At 44.9% G+C, this 20,106-nt stretch overlaps 1 protein-coding gene across 4 annotated transcripts in view; it reads right to left on the bottom strand.

Moving 5' to 3' along the window:
* The window catches only part of C1H10orf90 (chromosome 1 C10orf90 homolog), a 230,394-nt gene extending 210,970 nt beyond the window's left edge, over positions 1-19,424 (bottom strand). Inside the window, exons 1-2 of one of the 4 annotated variants that reach the window (XM_028868920.2) lie at positions 18,938-19,012; positions 2,822-2,929 (exon numbers count right to left, since the gene is read on the bottom strand). In XM_028868920.2, coding sequence (XP_028724753.1) covers positions 2,822-2,854 — 33 coding nt within the window. In that variant the 5' untranslated portion in view covers positions 2,855-2,929; positions 18,938-19,012. Of the gene's footprint in view, positions 1-2,821; positions 2,930-18,937 lie in introns of all 4 variants that reach the window. The other 3 variants (XM_028868928.2, XM_028868909.2, XM_028868969.2) reach the window with 3 other exon arrangements.
* Positions 19,425-20,106: the final 682 nt, after the last annotated feature.

The raw sequence follows: 20,106 nt of genomic DNA, 5'->3' as shown, positions 1-20,106 counted from the left end.
ACAGAGTCGTTGATGGGAAATTCCTAGATGAGCACCAGGCATGGTGGGTAGAAACATTCCAAAGTGCAGGGATGCTGATGACCCTGCTACAAGGTCAAATTTAACTAAACTGTTCTGTATTTCAGAAGATGTCATCCCCTGATTCCTTAAGTATTCCTTCCAGCATGTTCTGTCACGTTTGCTATTATCCTTCTCCTTTTCTCTTACTTCCCATGAGATGATGACTCTAAGGAGCTGAATCTGTTTCTTGTACCAAGAGGAAACTTTTCTCCCAGTGATCATTTAGTGCCACTTCCTACTTTCCCCAGAGACTGGCCCTTCCCCCTCCCCCCCCCAGTGTGAACTACTTGAGAATCAAGAACAGCAAAGTCACTCTGACTTTGAAACACCCCAGAAAGTTCTGAGATTTCAATAGTCCTCTCCAATCTATGACTGGTAATAACTCAGCCATTTATGTTTTCCTTTATTCAAGGCAACAAAGACAAAATCAAAAACACTAGCAAGATCAGGGCAATTCCAGACCCTTCACTGACCTTGCATGGAACTCCTCCTCTGACCTAAGAGGAAGAGATTGACACTTTAAGCTAGGAGCTGCTTGAGTGGTATTTGTTTGTTTGTTTTTGTTTTGTATATGTAAAAACTAAATTTATAGAAAGCAATCTAAAGAGTGCCTTTTTATACCTGACTTTCACACTTTTTAAGAATTAAGGGGAAAGACACTTATACCTTCTACTTGTTGGAGGAGAGCACAATTTGGACCTTAATGACTTTATCACAAGAAAATGATCACAGCTGTGCTCTTGAGGGTTTACCATGAACTGAGCAGTGCTAAATGCTTCTGAGGTATTATGTGGTTTCCATGGCAACCCTAGAAGAAAGGGTCTACCATAACCCCATCTTCACAGCATGGAAGTGTCATTTTTAATATCGTTGTTTGTAAAACTGTCAGCAATAGTGTGGTCAACAGTGAAGTATTCTTGAGTCCCTATTGTGCACCAAACTCCATCTTGAGCCCCTTCAGCATGTGACCATACAGCGCCCCATAGCAGCATTCCTTGAAGGCATCATGATAAAAAACATCTTATATAAGAAGCAACTGTCAAAGGGTCTCCCACAATGTAATGGTTAGCTCTTTGAAGCAACTGATGATGGAGAGAGCAACAGTCCATGGGCAATTTCAGCATTAAATTTGGCCATGCTAAAAGACAAACTTGCCTGTATCAGGGCCCCACACATTCAGCCTTCTGCTGTCTCAGGAGGGAATGATTGATTTGATTATGATGATGAGAAGTTGCCCTGGAAACTTGGAGTGACTGTTAATCTTGACTGTCAACTTGACTTGATGGAGAAACTCCTGGGAGATTGTAAAGCACACTTTTGGGTGTGTCTAGGAGAGCATTTCCAGAGATGATTAAATCATGAAGGCTCTGACCTACTGAACGGTTTAATCCATTGTTGGATTCAAGCTGTGACTAGATTGTCAGGTGGTGGGGAGCTGATTGGAGGAAGTAGGTCACAGGGGACTGTCTTTGAGGGCTGTATCCCACTCTTGCCTTCTGATCATAACCGTACTCTGCTTTCTGGGTGTCCTGATGTGAGTCTCTGCTCTGCCATGCCCTCTCCATGATCAGCGGAGACTTCTGAACCCTGAGCTAAACAAATCTTTTCTCTCTTGTACTGTTTTTGCCCGGCATTTGGTCATGGTGATAATAAAATGAACATACTTGGGGCTGAGGAGGTGAGTCATTGGGTAAAGTGCCTGCCACATGAGCATAAGGACCTGGTTTGGGGTCCCCAGGACTCACCTCCAAAGCTGTGTGCAACAGCATGCTATTGCTGTTTTTGCTCTTTTGGGGGGCCTGCCACCCAGCTCCCAAATAAATCACACACAGAGGCTTATTCGTAATTATAAAGGCCCACCCTTAGCTTGGCTTATTTCTTATCTTAAATTATCCCATCACCCTTATGCCTCTGGGCTTTTCCTGTTCTCTTACTTCTGGAAATCTTACTCTTAACTCCATGGCTTGCTGTGTAGCTGGGTGGCTGGCCCCTCCTTTAGCTCCTTTCTTCCTCCCAGATTTCTCCCTCCATATCTTCTCTGTGCCTGTCAGTCCCACCTATCTCTCTCTCCTGATTTGCTACTGGCCTTTCAGTTCTTTAGTAGACCATCAGGTGTTTTAGACAGGCACAGTAACACAGCTTCACAGAGTTAAACAAATGCAACATAAACAAAAGTAACACACCTTAAAATAATATTCCCCGACAGCATGCCCTTGTAATCCCAGGGCTGAGGTAGTGGGTACAGGAGGACCTTGGAGCTGGTTATTCAGACAGTCTGGATGAACCAAGGAGTTCCAGGTTCAGTGAGAGACTCTATCTCAAAAAACAAGGTAGAGGGCTGGCAAGATGGCTCAGCAGTGAAAGGTGCTTGCCACCAAGTCTGCTGACCTGAGTTCAAGCTCCAGAACCCACATGATAGGAGGAAAGAACTGACTCCTAAAAGCTGCCCTCTACCCTTCATATGTGTGCTGTGACACATGTGGGCAGGCATGCACACACACACACACACACACACACACACACACACACACACACACAAATGTAATAAAAAAATAAGGTTAAGAATGACTGGACATCAGAGTGCCAATCTCTGCCTAGGCAGAAACACATGTCTCCTACATACATGTGCATATATAAACAAGTACATATGCGAACCACACACAAACACAAAAGTAACATTTGTGATGGCATAAAACACTGTAGACTACAGGGTTTCTGCTGTTGGTCATTTCTAGAAAGCAAGCAAATGGCTGCCAGGTACCTGGTGTGGGTGGGTGCTGAGCTCTGAGAGCATAAAGCAGGAGGAACCTTCGGGTCAGTGGAAATGTCTCAGATCACGATTTGGTACTGGTTACACCACTGTCTGCATCTGCCCAAACAAAATGAACTATGAGCTTTTTAAAATTCATGAATATTGATATATGGAAATTTTATTTTTAATAATGGTGAGCTTTAAAAAAAAAAAAAGCATATCCTGAATACGCTCTGATTTAGCTTAGAGTTTGATTCAACCAGCATGTCTAACAGGAAATAACCCCGGTCAGTAGGTCACCCTTGGGTATCTTAACACCCACTGGAAAAACCTACAAGTGAGGACTAAGATGCGTGCCTAGAGTTCATGGACCTTAAGCACAAGTAAGTGCAAGGCCAGCTTTGTAAGTGTGGGACCTGTGTTTACCCAAGTGTCTGTACACAGAAGTTCCACATTTGGCTTAATGCTGCCATCTCAAATGATTTCTTATGGTAGTAAAAGATACATAGTATAAAATTCACCATTGCAACGTGTGTGCACACGTGGGTATATGTGTGTACTTTTTCATGTGTGTGCCAATGTACATGTTGGTGTACATGTCGGGGAGGTTATACATATGTGCAGATGCCTAAGGAAGCCAGAAGTCAAATTTAAGTGCCTTCCAAATCATCTTTCATAATATGTTTTGAGGCAGGCTCTCTCGCTGAACCTGGAGCTCATCAGTTTGTCGAGCCTGGCTAGCCAGTGAGCTCCAGGGATATGCCTGTTGTGTCCTCTCACCACAGCACTGGGGTTTAAGGTTTTATATGGGTACTGGAGATCTGAACTCAGGTCCCCGAGCTACACAGTCAAGCAAGCACTCTACCAACTAAACCAGTTCCCCAGCTCCCCTTGCAATCATTTTTAAAGGTCATCAAGCGCCTCTGTGAAGTCATTCAGCCATCACCACCATTGTGGTTGAATAGGAAATGTCCCCCACAGGCTCATGTATTTGAAGACCTGCACCTTTAGGAGGTGGAGCCTGGCTGGAGGAAGTATGTCACCAATGCAGGAGCGGCAGTTATTGAGGGTTTCTGGCTTCAGACCACTTCCCCTCCCCCTCTGCTTCCTGTACCAATGACATGTCATCAGCCAGTTTCCTGCTCCTGCCACCATGCCATGGTTTCCCGTGCTCTCCTACCAGGGACTGTAAGCTGAAATAAACTTTCTTCTCTAAGCTCCCTTTGGTTGGTGTTTTGTCACAGAAACAGTGAAGTAACTAATGCAGCCACTGTCAGTTTCCAGAACGTTGTCTCCCCCAGAAGGAAGCTCTGTAGCCTTTAGATAGTTCTGCACATGCTCCACCAGTTCCTCCTAGCCCCTGCTCTTCCTTATGTTCCTGTGAACTTGACTCTGCCAGCTGTCTTGTGAAGCTAGAGTCCACTAATACTGACTTCCTTGACTTAGCATAATATCCTCAAGGTGCATCCATTCTGTGGTTGCTAGCACCCTTTGATCCAGATACCTTTAATGTTTATTAAGTCCAAGTTTATTCCTTTTTTTTTCTCTTGTAGGTCTCTGCTTCTAGTATTACCATATTGAAATTTTCAATAAATTTATTTTTAAATTTACAACTCAGAAGCCAAGTCTGATGGGATGTGGAGCTGGCTTCTGGGTAAAGGGAATGGTGGCCTTGACATAAGGAACCCCTCAGGGTCAAAGTCCCAGAAGCCTGTGGTACTCTGGAGTTGGATAGACTCGCAGTGAATGCAAGATGAGCAGGTCATGTCTGGACTTCAATGTGTCCACATGCCTGATAAGTTTTAAACCCCCCGGTTGCTGGGTTCCTCCACTGCCAATGTAATAAGCCAATCAAGCCGAATTAATAAATCCAGGTTTAATGAGCAGAGCAAAGCAATCCTGGGTAATGCTTGGAAAGGCAGGCAGAGAAAGAGTCATGTGGCAAATATGGCTACCAGGCCTTAAGTAACCTGTCAGCGTGGTGTTGAGTAGCTCCAGGGAGGGCCTGGCTTTTGGCGGGCTTTCTCACAGATTGGGGGTCTGGAACGAGGAGGGCAGCTCTAGGGAGGGGCTGCTGTTTGGCGGGCTTTCTTGAGGGCAGGATCTGGGGAGAGAGAGAGAGGTAGGGCTTCCATCCAATCATCCCAAACTCTCTGGGTGTATGATATGGATGGCAGGGGCTGAGATGGAGCCTCCACCAGAACAATGCCCACCACACGGAGGCCATACCTCCTGACTCACTGCAGACTTAGCAGGTATCAAGAGTGTTCCACTGACACAAATCACCAAACAGCCAGATGGTGGCTTACTCACTGGCGTGGTATAGATAAAAAGTCTGCCCCCAAAAGTGTTGAGGTATTGAGGACTTGGTCCCAGCTGGGACTTGGTCCCAGCGCTATTTTGGGAGAGTCTAGAAACTTTAGGAGGTAGGGCTTAGCTGGAGGAAGTGGGTCATTGGAGGTGTGTTCTTAGAGGCTATATCTTGTCCCAGACTCCATTCTGTTGCTCTTCCCGATTCCTGTCTACTATGAAGTGAATGGCCTCTGCCGCATGCTTTTCCCACTCTTATAGTTCCTAAGGCAGGCCCATCAACCATGGCGCCAAGGAGTTTAACATATATCATCTACTCTCCTCACTGCTGTGGATAAATACCTCATAAGAAACAATTTAGAGGAGGGAGGTTTATTCTGACGCACAGCTCGGAGGCAGGCCGGCCACTGGGGCGGGGAGCCCCAGCAGCGGACATACCTTAGTGCACACCCTGACAGGGAGGCGGGGATCAAGGGAGGTCGGCACTCCCTGGCTTCCTCCCTTTGCCTTTTTGTTCAGTCCTGCCCACAGCCCATGGCACAGGGCTGCCCACACTCAGGTTGGGTTCTTCCCCTTCAGTTAAAGCTCTCTGAAGGCATTCCTGACCACGGTCCGGAAGTATGTCACCCACATGACCCCAAATGTAGTCAAGTTGGCAATGAAAATTAACCTTCATACCTTGAAACTGCATGCTAGAATAAATCCTCCTCCTTTTAGAGGATTCTGACAAATATGTTTGTACAAGGTGTTGGGGGGTGGGCTGCCTGCAGATATCACAGTTGGCAGGGAAATGAACCCTGAAGAGGTGAGAATGGAAACGCAGTATAGCTGAACTTGGTCAGTCAGACTCGATCAAAACTTCTAGACAGTGTGATCCCATGATTTATTTTTCTTAACATTTAAACACAGTCAAACTTTGGGGAAATTCTCCATGTGACAATTCTCCTGACAAAGCTTCAGGGATGGCCACATCAAAAATCTCTTGCAAAATACCAGCTATAGCAAAGTTCCTGAGACCTTTATTACAAGAATGAGCTCTATTGACTGGGAAACGTTGCTCTAGACTAAGGCCTAGAGAGGAAGGATTTGTAGTAAGTTTAAAGACAGATTCTGTTGATGGAGGATGCCAAGTACATTGGGCCTCTTTCACAAGGATGAGTTCTGTTCACTGAGAGACAAAGGATTAGAGTCTAAACAATTCTCAGGATCTGGGGGAAATTCGGGTAGAGGCTGGCTCCTAAGAACAAAGGATCATGGGGTTGTTTGACCACTTACTCCAGCATCGCAGGTGTCCAGCTGTCATCCTCTTCCTGGAAGGAAGCAGGCCTGCATGCTTAACAATTCTGGTTTCTCCAAGGCCTACTCTAGGCCATGCTTCTACAACAGGCACAGAAAATCTGACCAACATGCTTACGTCACTTCCCTGGGTGTGATCAACCACGCATAATGAGATGATTCAGGTGGAGAAAGAAGGAAAGCTCAGAAAACCCAAGCCACGTGTGCAGTCCTTGCCTTCTTCCCAGCAAGCTAGAGGCAGTGAGCATTGGTGGGAAGTGACTGTATTCAAGGATGAGAATGAGACAGCTGAGCTGGTTCGTGCAGCAAACACATTATTCTTGTAAGAATGAAGCACACGTGCCCATAGATGAGCTGCGACCTAATTGTCATTGTGCCGATTCCACTCAAGAGTTAATGTTGTAACTCCATTTTTGCTAAAGACAGCATTCATTGGACATTGTAAAGATGAGCAGTAAACTCCACACTTATAATGTAAAATTGTAATTTGTCTTTACAGAGATCATTCACACACACACAAAAAAAAACATCGTGGAAAATTGAAAGAAAGGGAAAAAATTTTTTAAAGTTTGAAATCTACTAAAGACCTTTTTCTGACAGCTCTCCCTCCCTGTTTTCAAACAGAACTACTCATGGTTTCATTTTGCAACATCCTCCACAGATTACACAGCCCAATACAAGTGGCCATTCTTCTGAGACTGCTTAGGAGAACCTTCCTACCTGTACTCCTGAATCCCTAGTGCAGTATGAAAGCCAACAACGCTTGTTCCATCCCAAGAAACACGTCTCTCCCCTACACTCATGGAACCCTCTCTGCATACCCTTCAACCAAGATGCAATCCTTCTGCATGCCTGACCTGGCCCATCACCAGTCAACAGGCTGCGCCACTCAGGGACTAGAGAACAACATAGCACAGAGGACAGAGCAGAGTACTGAGGAACCAGTGGGCAAAGCAGAGTGCAGAGAACCCAGTAGCACCTAGAATGAATCAGTGGGAAGATAAGCTAAAATCACAGTTTTCATGAAGTTCCTGTAAACACATGACTGAATTAGAGACATCTGGGCCTCTGTGGGGGTTGAGTCCCTTATGTGGCCGGTCCCTTGCTCTAGGTGGGAGGTTGCTTTAACACGAAGCGACTTCTTGCCTTCCATACAAGGTGGTAAGCAGTTAGCTATCTACTTTGAAAAACTATTCTCTCCATTTGCTGTCAGCTCTATTTGCTTCTCAGACACATTGTCATTTCCAAATTGTGGGGTTTGCTGAAGATACTCAATTTTAGTGTTGTCTTGTTGAGACAGGGAGAGGACATGAATTACACTTGAGATTATTTCCCTATTTCAGAATCCTATTAACAGAAAAGATAATCGAACAGGTGACTTCCACTTTGCAGTTTCACTTAAGCCAACTAAGAGCTGGTACTCAGCTGCCCATCATCCTTCTGTTTCTCTGCTAATCACTCAAAAGCCTGAGTATACAAGGGAGGCAACTGTAAGCATCGAGTCAGAGAAGACACCGTCTGTGCAGTAACTGTCACTTTCCTGGCTGCCAGTTTGCACCGAGATATATTTAATGAGCTTTTGTTCATCATTTATTTATGGCACAATCCTAAAGTATCTACTCAAGACTGATCTGATGTCAGAAGTAAGAGTGTGGTTCCATACAGCAATGTATAAAACCCTTTCCCATGCTGCTCTCAAATAGACTCCAACCTATGTGGCCTTTCCCAAAGCCTCCTTATATTTTCTTTTCTTCACCTATACAAATAATTGAAAATTCGCTGGAAAGCAGACAATGCAGCCAGCCACTGAGACTCCTACCCTTGCTGTGTATACCTTGCATAGTCATCTTCCCTGGAGTATAAGCAGCAGCTGTGGACAGAGCCTGTTCCTATGGCTAAGCTATGTTACATTGGAAAAAGGTTTTGCTGACGATACTGAGGTTACAAATCTGTTGTCATTGAATCAATAGAATTAGAGGATATATTAGGAGGGCCTGACCTAACAGGTGGAATGTGTAAAGAAGTCAAGAGAGATCCAATGCAGAAAGATTTTTCCAGATGACCTTGAAAAGGCAAACACAGAACTAGAGATCTTTCTCTTGCTGATGACCCAGGTTCGGTTCCAGCACCTGCATGGTGGCTCCCAGCAGCCTTTATCTCCCTCCGATGCCCTCTTCTGGACCCTGAGGGCTCCTACATGCACGTGGTACACATATCCTCACTCAGACTCACGTAAGTAAACATAAATAATTTTTAAAGGACAAACTAATGTTCTCTCTGGCTAGAGTCACATGACAGGGACCTGCAGATAGCCTCTGTTAGTTGATAGCTGTCTGATACCCACAAGGAAATGGAGACGTTGGTCCTGCACCAAGGCTACTGGTGCAGTACCAATGATTACCTCCGATTACCAGTAGCCTTGAAAGAGGGCCCTGAGCATTTGGTGAGAGGCTGACACCTATTCAGACTGGGGAGGGCTTCTCTATGTAGAGGAGCCATCTAACCCACACAAGGGCTTGTAGTCTACACAACTGTCAGACGTGACCATCTGCTACACAGCAATACAGAACAAATACAGATGGTTCTTGCCCGGGTGTGTTTCCTGTCTCTGAGAGCCAATCCCAGTTAAAGCCGTCTGCAGTGATGCATTGTGCTGCTGTAATCCTGGCCTTAAGAAAGGAAGCTGGATGCTTCATTCATCAATGCAGGATGGCCACAAGAACCCACTTTCCCTAGATTGGGGTACCCCGGCTCGTCACCCTGTCACCACCATTTGGGGAATAAAGATGCTTGGCAGGCAATTCTTTATACATTTCATTAACTGTGAACTTTGAGGCCACCATCTCCTTCTTGGATTCTTCTCCTCATCCATTCTTCATTCCTTCTGAGACTCTCATAATGCGTATACTGGACTCAACATCATCAGATTGGTCACTGAGTCTGCTCCCTGTCTCCTGCGTGTAGTCTCTCACTCTCCTTTCTCATGGTCTTTCTACTCTTTAAACTCTCCCATCCTGAGTTTGGGAAGCCCAATGATCTTGCCTTCTGTAGTATCAAGTCTGCAGCTGATTACACCCAGTAAAGTTGCTAGTTTTTTTTTTTCTTCCCCAGACATTCTGTATTGCTCTTTCTATATATCATCCATGTGTCTCTCCATCATGATGATGGCTCCCTTTAAATACAAGGAATTCAAAGAAAAAACAATATACTTATAATATTGATAATACCCTTTGTGAAAGTCCATGTTTGCTGATTCCATCATTTCAATGAACGATTCTATTGACTGGCATTTATCTTGCTCATGATTCAGTCTTTTGAATTCTTTGAATATCTAGTCATTTTTAAGTGGATGCTAGATATTATAAATTTTACACTATCCATTGCTGATTTTTTTTGTATTCTTATATTTACATGAACTTTGTTTTGCTAACCAGTTAAACTACATAAGAAATAGCTTGTTTTTTTTTTTTTCAGTGTTTTTAAATTGTAGTGAAATGAGTCTGAGGCTTGAGTTTAGAAACTACTTTGGACACACAACAAAGGCATGACCTTTTGGTGGCCCTACTAGACTGCTTCCAAAGGAAAGGAGGTCTCTCTGTTCCAGATGGTTGAAGACCTGAGTGGCCCATAGCCCTGGGAGAGTGCTGAGAACCGGTCCTCTCAGACCTCTCAAGAGCTGTTCTTTCCCGGCTCTACAGCTCAGCAAAGCACAGGCAGGTTTGCAGCCAGAGTCAAGGAGACCTACAGCAACCATTTTGGAGCTATTTCTGTGTTGGCCTCCTTCTCACAGGAACTGTGACCTCGAATTCTATCTATAACTTCAAGTCTCTTCAGCTGAGAGAGACTGCTGAGTTCTGTTTAGGTTCTCCTGACCCGAATAGCTATTTGGAAATTGTCTGTCTTTTTGCCAGAAACATTTTCCTCTTACTCAGTTTTAGCACATACCTCACTCTTACCACTGAGCCTCAAAACCCTTCCAGTCTTACAAGAGGAACACGGCCGAATGTCTCCATTTCTGAACAGTCTTATTGGGTCCTTTGTACTCAAAGTTCTGTGTAGACATTTATTAGCTGCCCTCCCAGAGGATGAGCAGGCACAGGAACCAGACTTCAGTACTGTGTTCCCAGCACCTAGCATAGTTTACTGGCTCATAGGGGGTTCCAGGTAAATATTTTATTTTATTCTATTTTATTTTATAGTCATAAAAGAAAGCCACAAATACATTTACTCATGCTAAAGATGCTGACACAATTTCAAGCTTTGGGTTGCAAAACTTCTATACTCTTGTGTTTGTTTCATGTGAATGCATGGCTTCCCTACTACTGTTTCCCTTTTTAAATAAGGTTTAATCATATTTTATGTGTCAGAATGCTTGCCTACATGTATGACATATAAGTTATGTCCAGCAGATGTCTGCAGTGCCCAAGGAGGCCAGAAGAGGTCATCAGACCCCTGGAATTGGAGTTACTGGTGATTGTGAGCTGCCTTGTGGGCACTGGAAACAGAACCCACGTTCTCTGTAAGAATACCAAGTACTCTTAACTGCTGAGCCATCTCTCCAGCCTTCCTCATTAGTGTTTGCAAAAGATATCTTTATCATGTAGAGAATAAAGCCTCATAAGCCAAAATCAATATTGTTAAGCGCTTGAAATCTTACAATGTTCCACGTGGAGTTCAAGCTGCATGCCTCCATATTGAACTTGTCCAGTTTTCCCATCATTGTAATTATGCTCTTGTGATTCACTGTCCAGCTATCAGATGATGTGTGCATATGAGTTATTAGTGTTGGTTATTCAGTTTTATTATCTTTATTTAGGTTTTTATTGTATGGGTGTGGTATGCACTTGCCACAGAACACATGCGAAGGCCAGAGAATGACTTGCAGGAGTCAGTTCTCTCTTTCAATCATGTGAGCTCCAGAGATCAAACTCAGGTGGTCAGGTTGCCAGCAAAGGCCTTTATCTGCTGAGCCATCTCGCCAAACCTGGTGTTTATATTTTAACAGAAAATGTTATATTTTTTTTAAAGTACCAAAGTTATAAAGATCATTTTACACAGTATCTAAAGTATGGGTTCAATTCACAAATCAAGTCTAGCCTGCCACATAACTACCACATTCACTATCAGAAATAGTTTGTTGCTCTCTATGCTAAACCTGTGAAAGTTGTCTATAATTCTAGATGAGCTGCTTACGGTGGAATCAGCATATGACAGAATTTGGCTTTCTTTACACACATCATATACATTGTAACTTTTGACTATTATCATCTGCTTGGACAACAAACTTCGAAAAAACTATATTAAAACCATATAATGATTTTTGCTGGTTGGTAGATATTTTACAGCAAGCCAGCCTGAGTGTTTCCTCTTAACTTCCTCTACTCTCTACATGAGTCAAAACTGGGGCAGCAAAAATAGAGGGATGGAAGTGCCAGGCAAGAAGGGGGTGACAAAGAACCGTGACTTCAGCAGGAGGCCGAAGGGCAGTAGAAGACCCTGACTTGACCTTCCACCGTCTGACCCTGGCTGTAGTCAGGACTGGCTTTCCCTGTGTCTGTGATGACCCTGGATCCACTCGCCAGCAGTTATTGTCGGTGTGTGGGGGGGGGGGGAAACCTTGCCTCGTCTTCTCTCTTCCTGAGCACCACATGAGGAACACAGACCTCAGAGTAGGACATCCTGGGGCCAGAGTCCTCCTAGCCACACTAGCTGCATCTCTGTGGTGCTTGTATCAACTCTCCAAGCCTCTCAGAATTTTCTCTTTGGAAAAAAAAAAAAATGGGGCTCATGTGTCTCACACAGCTGTGGCGAGGATGAATGAGGCTTTTCAGGGATCCGCCACACCAGCCTCCATTGTTCCACCTCTGCCTCCACTGAGCTCCCCACACAGTGATCCTGGCCTGGCCATTCTCCCCTTTGGTGCACAGCCCCGCCCCCACCCTTCACACACCAGCTCTCCCAGTGGAGGGGTTGATACTGGCGTCTTTGTTGCCTTCCACTGGATCCTAGGGATACAAAGGATGGTTCTAGAACTTCAGATCATGATTTTATGTTGAAAGCACAGACTTCTGGGACTAGACGTGCAGCCAGTGGTTCTAGGTTTAATTCCCAGCACCACACATACAAATTCAATAGCCCATGGATTTCTGAACCAGCCATGGACAGTGGAGGAGGAGAGAAAGCCCTGGAGTGAAGAGGAAATGAAACGATCATCTTGAGCCTTAGTGCTATCTACTTGGCTTTCCTCTGCCTGCTTGCCTTGGAGTGCTCGGGCCTTGGAGTGCTCGGGCCTCCATTTCAACAGGAATCTCCAGCACACTCCTCCAGCAAAATCATTGCTTTGAGGCCAGGAAGAAAATTGAGATTCGGAAGACTTTGATCTGGCACAGACTTGTCAACTCAGCTAGCTGCTGGGTAATTCTGCTACATCCCTTTTGATAAGCAAGAGAAGAAAGCATTTGTTTTCCCTCCCATTTGGTCTCTGTGACCTCATCATTCCATGAATCAAGTCATCATGAAGCTTGAACGCTTCGAATTTGAGTGTTTTTGTTACTCAAGGCCTCAAGACACATCCCAGTCACTTGAAAGCCTTCATCAAAGTCCACAGTAGAGGGCCTGGGGAGGAGGTTTACTTGGTGAAGTGCTTGTCTTGCAAGCTTGGGGACCTGAGTTAGATCCCCAGAACCCACATTTTTAAAAAGCCAAGCATGATAGTATGTGGTTACAATTCCCATAATGGGGAGGTGGAAACAAGAGGATGTCTGGGGGTCACTGGCCAGCCAGCCACCTTGTCCTATTTGGTAAGTTCCAGGCCATTAAGACATGTCCAAAAACAAAATAGATACAAAGTTACAGAGGGATGAGGGATGACGTCTCCCTCACCTGTGACCTTTACAAATACCTGAACACATATACACTCATTTTCACGTTTATACTGGCATGAACATGTGTGTGTGTGTGTGTGTGTGTGTGTGTGTGTGTGTGTGCGCGCGCGCGCGCGCGCACAAACTTTCCCAGCCCTGGTACAACACCCAAACCGTATGGGCAGGCATTTACTTCTGTCTACAAATAGAGTATAACAGAATAGTAAAAGCTGCAAAACAATAGTTTGGGTTTGTTTTTGTTTGTTTGTTTTTGTTTTTCATTGTAAGCCAGCAATACAGGCCTGTGATCCCTGATAAGGGGAAATGAGAGAGAAGAACTCCACAATTATCCCTACATGTGTGGTTTCCGGATTGTGACCCTGGGAGTGGAGACTCAGCAGACCCTGCGTTTTCACTGAGCACAGGAGACATCGGCAGGGCTCAGGTGGCTGGGGTTGACATTCATGAAGGGTAGGAACTGTAAGAAAAGGGAGTGTCGGCTGATCACAAGGGACCCCTCACGGTTTCTGACCTGCATCTACTTGAGAGAAAACTATCTTATAGCAAGGGGAAAGAAATTCCAGAAAGGAGCAGGACCTCAAACAGGCAGAAAGAATTCACGTTCCCACCTGCAGGAAGGTCTCATCACACCAGAAAAGCCAGAGAGACTCCTCAGAAGGACTGTGTCTTAATAGTGGGACTAAATATGCCCTAGAATAGGACTTCTCCCCCTCAATGCTGCAGGCATTTTGGGCTGAAGTGTTCTCCATCAGAAGGAAGGGAGCTGTGCTGTGTATTGGAGGAAGTTAACACCATTGGAGCTTGGGGAATAAGTCAGTAAAGTACATGCTATGCAAACAAAAACTTGATCCCTAGAAAATATATTTTAAAGAAATAGTTGGACCAGTGGTATGCTCTCTCATAGTCTCAGACTTCAAGATGCTGAGAAAGGTAAGTTCCTAGGGTTTGCCAGTCTAACCAAACCAGTGGTTTCCAGGTAAAAGTGATAGAGAGACCCTGTCTCAAAAAAAAGCAAGGTGAATGGCATCATCCAAAGTTGACTTCTGGAATCCATAGATATTCACACTCATGCACACAGTCATGCACACACACGTTTACATACAAGGAAGATAGCAGCATCTATGACCATTAGCAGTGGCATCCTCCTCCAAGCATCCATCACCAAAACTGTCTCCAGGTATCACCATGGAGCAAAGCCATGGTACTTGAGAACCATTACTCTTCACCAGAGCCTCAGCTAGACCTTTCACAGATCTCCCCGGTAAACCCCAGCAGGTCCAAGCTATCTGCAAGCTGCTTAGTGTACTACCAGAACCCAGCCAATACTCTTTACAGAAGCAGAACAAGATCAGACATCCAACAATGCAAAAGTCACAATAGCTGACATCCAACTGAAAAACTGCCTCGTACATAATGAAGAAAGAAAACACAACTCGTAACAGCAGGCAAACCGATCAGTAGAAATAGATGGGGAAGTAAGAAGGGTGAGTGTCACCAGCAAGAGCCTTGGACCCCCATTAGTGTTTGCCTCATGTACTTGGGAAGATAGAATTGTGAACCAGAGAGAAGTAGGTGCTGTAAGGAGCCTCCTAGGAATTGTTTTACTTTGTTTGCTATTTGGTGTTGATGCTCTGATATTGCTCTGGGCCCACTGAGTCACAGTGGTCTTAGCTGGGTCACACATATAGAGGAACTTTCAAAAGTCACCATGACTCTTCTAGGTAGCCAGACTTTTGCTGGCAAAAGTCTCCTCACTAGATTGTAAAAAGTAATAAGGTAAGTAGAAAATAAAAAATCAGATGGTGAAAGAGGCTTAGGTAAATAGTGTTTCCCACATATAACACCTTCCCCTCACTCATTTCCTGAAGACAATGTTTAAAACTGTCACCCATCAGAAAACAGATAGGCAAGCCTCAGCCTTCAAGCTCTGGCATGCACCTATTACTAGATAGGTCTCAATAACCTTTTGAGAGGTTGTAATGAATATTATAATGGCAAATTGTCATGTTTTATTTGAGATCACCAGGGCTGGCTCTGGAGTGTGCATTCCCAACCCCATTTTAGATCAAAACATGTTTGTCTCAAAGATTTCTCTGAGGCCCTCTGTCTGGGGATGAGTCACCCACCCCAATTCTGTTTCAGGGAACACAAAACAGCCCATGAGCAAAACCTTTAGTTTTTGCTAAAGTTGTGACCTTTAGAACAGTGAGAAGGTGAACTGTTTCCAACAGAGGTTACTGTTGCTTATCTTGGGATATGAAAGAGTCTGCCGTGGGAAGGAGAAGCTGGACGGCCAACCATGGGGAGGATGCTCAATGGAGAACTGCTGACTGTCTCAGCCTCCCCAATCAGTTTCTGTTGGATGTTGTGAGCACCCGATTCCATAACATTATCTACATCTGCTCCTTTTCCTTTGGAAGCCTCACCTGAGGGTCTCCCCACCCTCATACCCAGAAGCTTCCCTAGTTGGTTTCTGCTGGATGTTTGTAAACCTTGATTTGGTGACGTCACCTTTTTGTTGTTATTTGTTCTTTTCCTTGGAAGCATCTCTGGATGGGTCAGTCTGCTTTGCCCAGCACAGTCTCTACAGGGAACACCAGCTGACTGCTTTAAAGGGGCTTCCCCATTTTGGCAGGATGTTCTGAATGCCCAGTTTGGTAATGTTTTGCCAACTGTGTATCTATTTCTTTATCTGATAATTGCTATTTACTCTTTTAATTTGGCTTGTTGTGTACTTAATAACTTACTCAAAACCAAATGTATGGATGCTGTAGCTTATTCCCTGCACCCTGTAGAACAGAGATACTTAAACAACCCACCCTGGGAGATATATATCAATCATACAACTCTATGGCTTCTCTTCCCATGGTTGGTGAAGCCACTGGAGCCTTTTCGTGGGGCACCTCAGGAAGGTAAGTTCATCATGTGAGCAGCACACATAGTTTTGAGAGGGGATATCCATGTCCAGCTATGACTTGGTTAATTTCTTAACCATACAGAACACTTAAAGAAGAATTTCCTTAACACATAATGTCCCTGTTACTTTGGGGTACATTTGGAGTCAAGAGGAATCCAAGCTTTGCAAATATCAGGCACCGGGATCTACAACATTCCCACTCTCATCTGCTTCTTGCCTTGGCCATCTCTCAGCACCGGTTCTTCTCATGGCTCCAACTGAAGACAGTTTAAGGAAGAGACTAGATACACCTGGACCATGCCTGGGCTGGAGTTAACCAATCACTGTTCTCCCAAATGAATGGCGCTGTCTCCAAGCATTAACACAGCTCAGGACTAAGACCATGGTTTGAGAGAATTCCCGATCTATAGAACTCATCCTCAGATCAGCAGACTCATAGTTTCCCCCAGGAACTTGACATCAGTAAAAAAAAAAAAAAAAAAAAAAAAAAAAAAATCACTTGAAAAATGAACCCATTTCTTTAATCTAGTACCCCTGTGGATTAAGAGTTCATCCCAGTGACCTTGCTCATTTTCTACCCCATCAGTCACTTCATGGCCAAAGCCCAGGTTAACAGGAAACCTCTGAGTTGACGGAGGAGGAGAAGTCACCGAGCTGAATCCAATGGCAGGCTGAGCTGTTAATTGGTCTTTCGGGTATGTTCAGCTTGGGAAATGGAGCACCAGGGCTTCTTTTTCCTTCCCCTTCTAAACAGTACTGACACGCCCCAGCGAGGATAACTGTAACAGCTCAATGGCTTTAGACTATTTTAAATTCTTGAAATGTTTACTACTGAACTTTGGAGATGAAAAATGTCAACCTGAGATAAACACAGGACCCCTAAAAGATATCTGTATTCTGTAAATGGTACCAGCCATAAGCGGCTATCTCTTCAGAAAGTAAACACATGAAATCTGATAAGAAACGAGATCATACACAGAATAAACTGCACTCCACTCCCAGGCAGCAGGCAGATGCGATGTGTTTGCCAGACCAGAGAAGATGCCTGGCTTGTGGGCCTCCTGGGTACACCTCCATCACCTCCATCCATGTCTCCCCACTCGAAAATTCAGGTCAGGAAACCTGGATCCTATTCATTGTCTTCAAACTTGGCCAGCCCTTGAGCTCAGGAAGCAAGCCCTGTATACACCATGTCTTATATATAGATTCAGTAAAAACCATCCACCTGGTTGGACTGTTAGCTGGAGAGTGGCCTAGGGTTCATTTAACACACATGGCTAGGCTGTTGGCTGTTAATGATAGTAAACATTTCAGCCACAGAAACATGTAGTTGTAGCAATCAGCATATTTGAAGTTTCCCAACCAACACTTGCAAAACACTTTTTTCACATTGCTTTCAGTGTGGCTACAATAATAAAGGAATGAAGAAGTCTTATTTATGAAAAATGGAATGCAAGAGAGGGTATTCACTAGGAAGGTTTGAAACGGAGCCATGAGCACTACTGTAAAATGCATGATGAGATCATTCAACAAGTTTTCTCCTCTCCGGGGGACTGGAAAATAGCCACAACGAAAATTATACAATGATAAAATTCTGTCCCCATCCGATTAATTACTTGTGAATAATAACTTCTCTGGTTTCTTTCAATTACATTCTAATTGCACACCTTTTGCTCTGGCTGATTGGGCAATGAATTAATGAATAAGGACTACTACTGAATTTAATTAACACCATTTTTTCCTGTGGCCTTTACATATCTGTTGTGAACATGGGAATTCACTCGACCAGGACTGGAACTGGAAGAAGGCTAGCCTTGAACCCTGCAAAACCTGTTCCTTCCAGTCAGGCTGGCTTCTCTGCTGCCAAGTGTGGATGACGAAAGGTCTCAAGTATCTGCCTGAACTCAGGGGAGGGCTTTCCTAATAACAGCGTCAATATTCAAACACTTACCTTTTCATAAAGCATTAGCAATGTGCATGTTACAATCATCCAAAGAGACGGGTAAGTGAGCTATCTGGGAGTCAATTACAGTGTCATTCATAATTTATTCCATGTACAATGAAACGCTGATCAGATTTCATGTGTGTTTACTTTCTGGAAAGATAAGCACTTATGGCTGGTACCCAAAGTCGAATACAGATATCTTTCAGGGTGATGTGTTTATCTCAGGTTGACATTTTCAATCGTCAAAAGTCCTCCCCATTTTCCAAAAAAAAGTTGTCTGGGCTTGAAAACTAAAGCCCATGCTTTACAAAGAAAAGACCAGCTGGAATCTTGCTATCTCAACTCGAGCAAGAAAGTCATGAATATGCTCCCTCTAAACACACAGGCAGACAAATAGCCGTTTCTTCCGAGAGACAGATAAGTGCAGACTCCCAGGGCTAACCGCAGTGGAATCACAGGCGCGCTGCAGTCCCCAGGTGTGGATACCAGCGACCCACCCCGGAAACCTTGGAGCAGATTTCTCTTATCAATTGTATACCGATCACATTCACCCAGGGTGTAATCCCCTCCAACATACTGCAAAAACGGAAATCCTACGTTAAAGGATTTTTAAAAGTATTTTCCAAGATACAAACAAAGCAATGTTTTTGCAAGACCAGAGAAGACACATGGCCAGAGGGTCTCGCACATCGCCCTCCATCAGTATCTCCAAGCTCAGGGGGCAGCTGCCCTCCCGCCACCCACCCACCCCGCCGAGCCAGCCCCAGCTGTACCTCATATCTGCTGACTTGCTGCTCAGCCACCTTCAGCCCGGGGCACATTTGGATGAAGCAAACTTTGGCTCTTCTCTGGGAAGGAAGCCAGTCCCTCGTCACCAAATCCATGACCATTACATGGTTTTTCAGGCTGGTACTAAAGGCAGTTATCTGAAAGGTGGGGAGCACAATCTTCCCCTCCTCGGGAGGTTTCACGGGCATTCCGGAGCACTGTGTGACACTGGGAATCTTGTGACTTCAGCGAGCCAGCCTGGCAAACACAATTTTCTTTGTTAGATGCAGGTATTGAGTGCAGCAGGAGGGGTTTGGGACCAGCTCCAGGGCAGGCCTGTGTTTTCCAACTTCACAGACAGTTGATCCAAAAACCCTTGCTACGGGGTGCTCACGAGAGAGTTGTGGAAACCCCTTGGGTGACCTTTAAATGCCACGAGAAAACTTCCTCTGCTGCAGCCCGGCCAACTCCAGCCTCCCGCCTGGGCTCTGAGGTCTTGCTGTCTTCTCTGATTTCAAAGAGGCACGCTTCTTTCTCACTTGCTTTCTGCTGGCCTTTAAGTTCCAGACTCTGAATTCACCTGGTTACCGAGAGGTTCAATATGGGTTTCCGTCTCTAGACCCTCAAATCCAAATAAATTATTTACAGAGCTCTGAACAAAGGAACCAGGAGGGGTAATTGCTGCTCTTTTAGAATGCCTGCTTTTGCTTGGCAGGGGCCTGAAAGGAACTCATACAGACTGCCCACTGGCATGCACAAAGTGTGGCCTCAGTTCTGCAAAAAGTAAGAACACACTCAGGGGAAAAGGGGCTCACAGAAGTGACAGCTGGAGGTGGGCATGCAGAGACACCGTGCCTGGAAGGAAGGCTCAGGTAGGGGCTCCCATCCAGAGTCAACCGTGGACGTCTTCTTGAACCCTGAGCCTCGGTTTCCCCCAGGAAGAGCACTGGGATAGAACGGCCCTCCCTCCCTGCCCCTCCCCAGGTTATGAGGATCAGGTGAGCTACATGACGAGGAAAGAGCTGTGTGTGCCTGGAACTGGCGTGTGCCAGAGCTGTGGTACACATGGCTCTTAAGAGATAGTTACAGTTTCTGCTCAAAAAAATTATTTTGCACAGTTCTCTCTGCACAGCAGAACCCAATAGTGCCATGCTTATGAAGGTGTACTTTATGC

The sequence above is a fragment of the Peromyscus leucopus genome, chromosome 1 (genome assembly GCF_004664715.2).
Source record: "Peromyscus leucopus breed LL Stock chromosome 1, UCI_PerLeu_2.1, whole genome shotgun sequence".
NCBI lineage: Eukaryota > Metazoa > Chordata > Mammalia > Rodentia > Cricetidae > Peromyscus > Peromyscus leucopus.
This window is presented reverse-complemented; position numbering and strand designations above follow the sequence as displayed.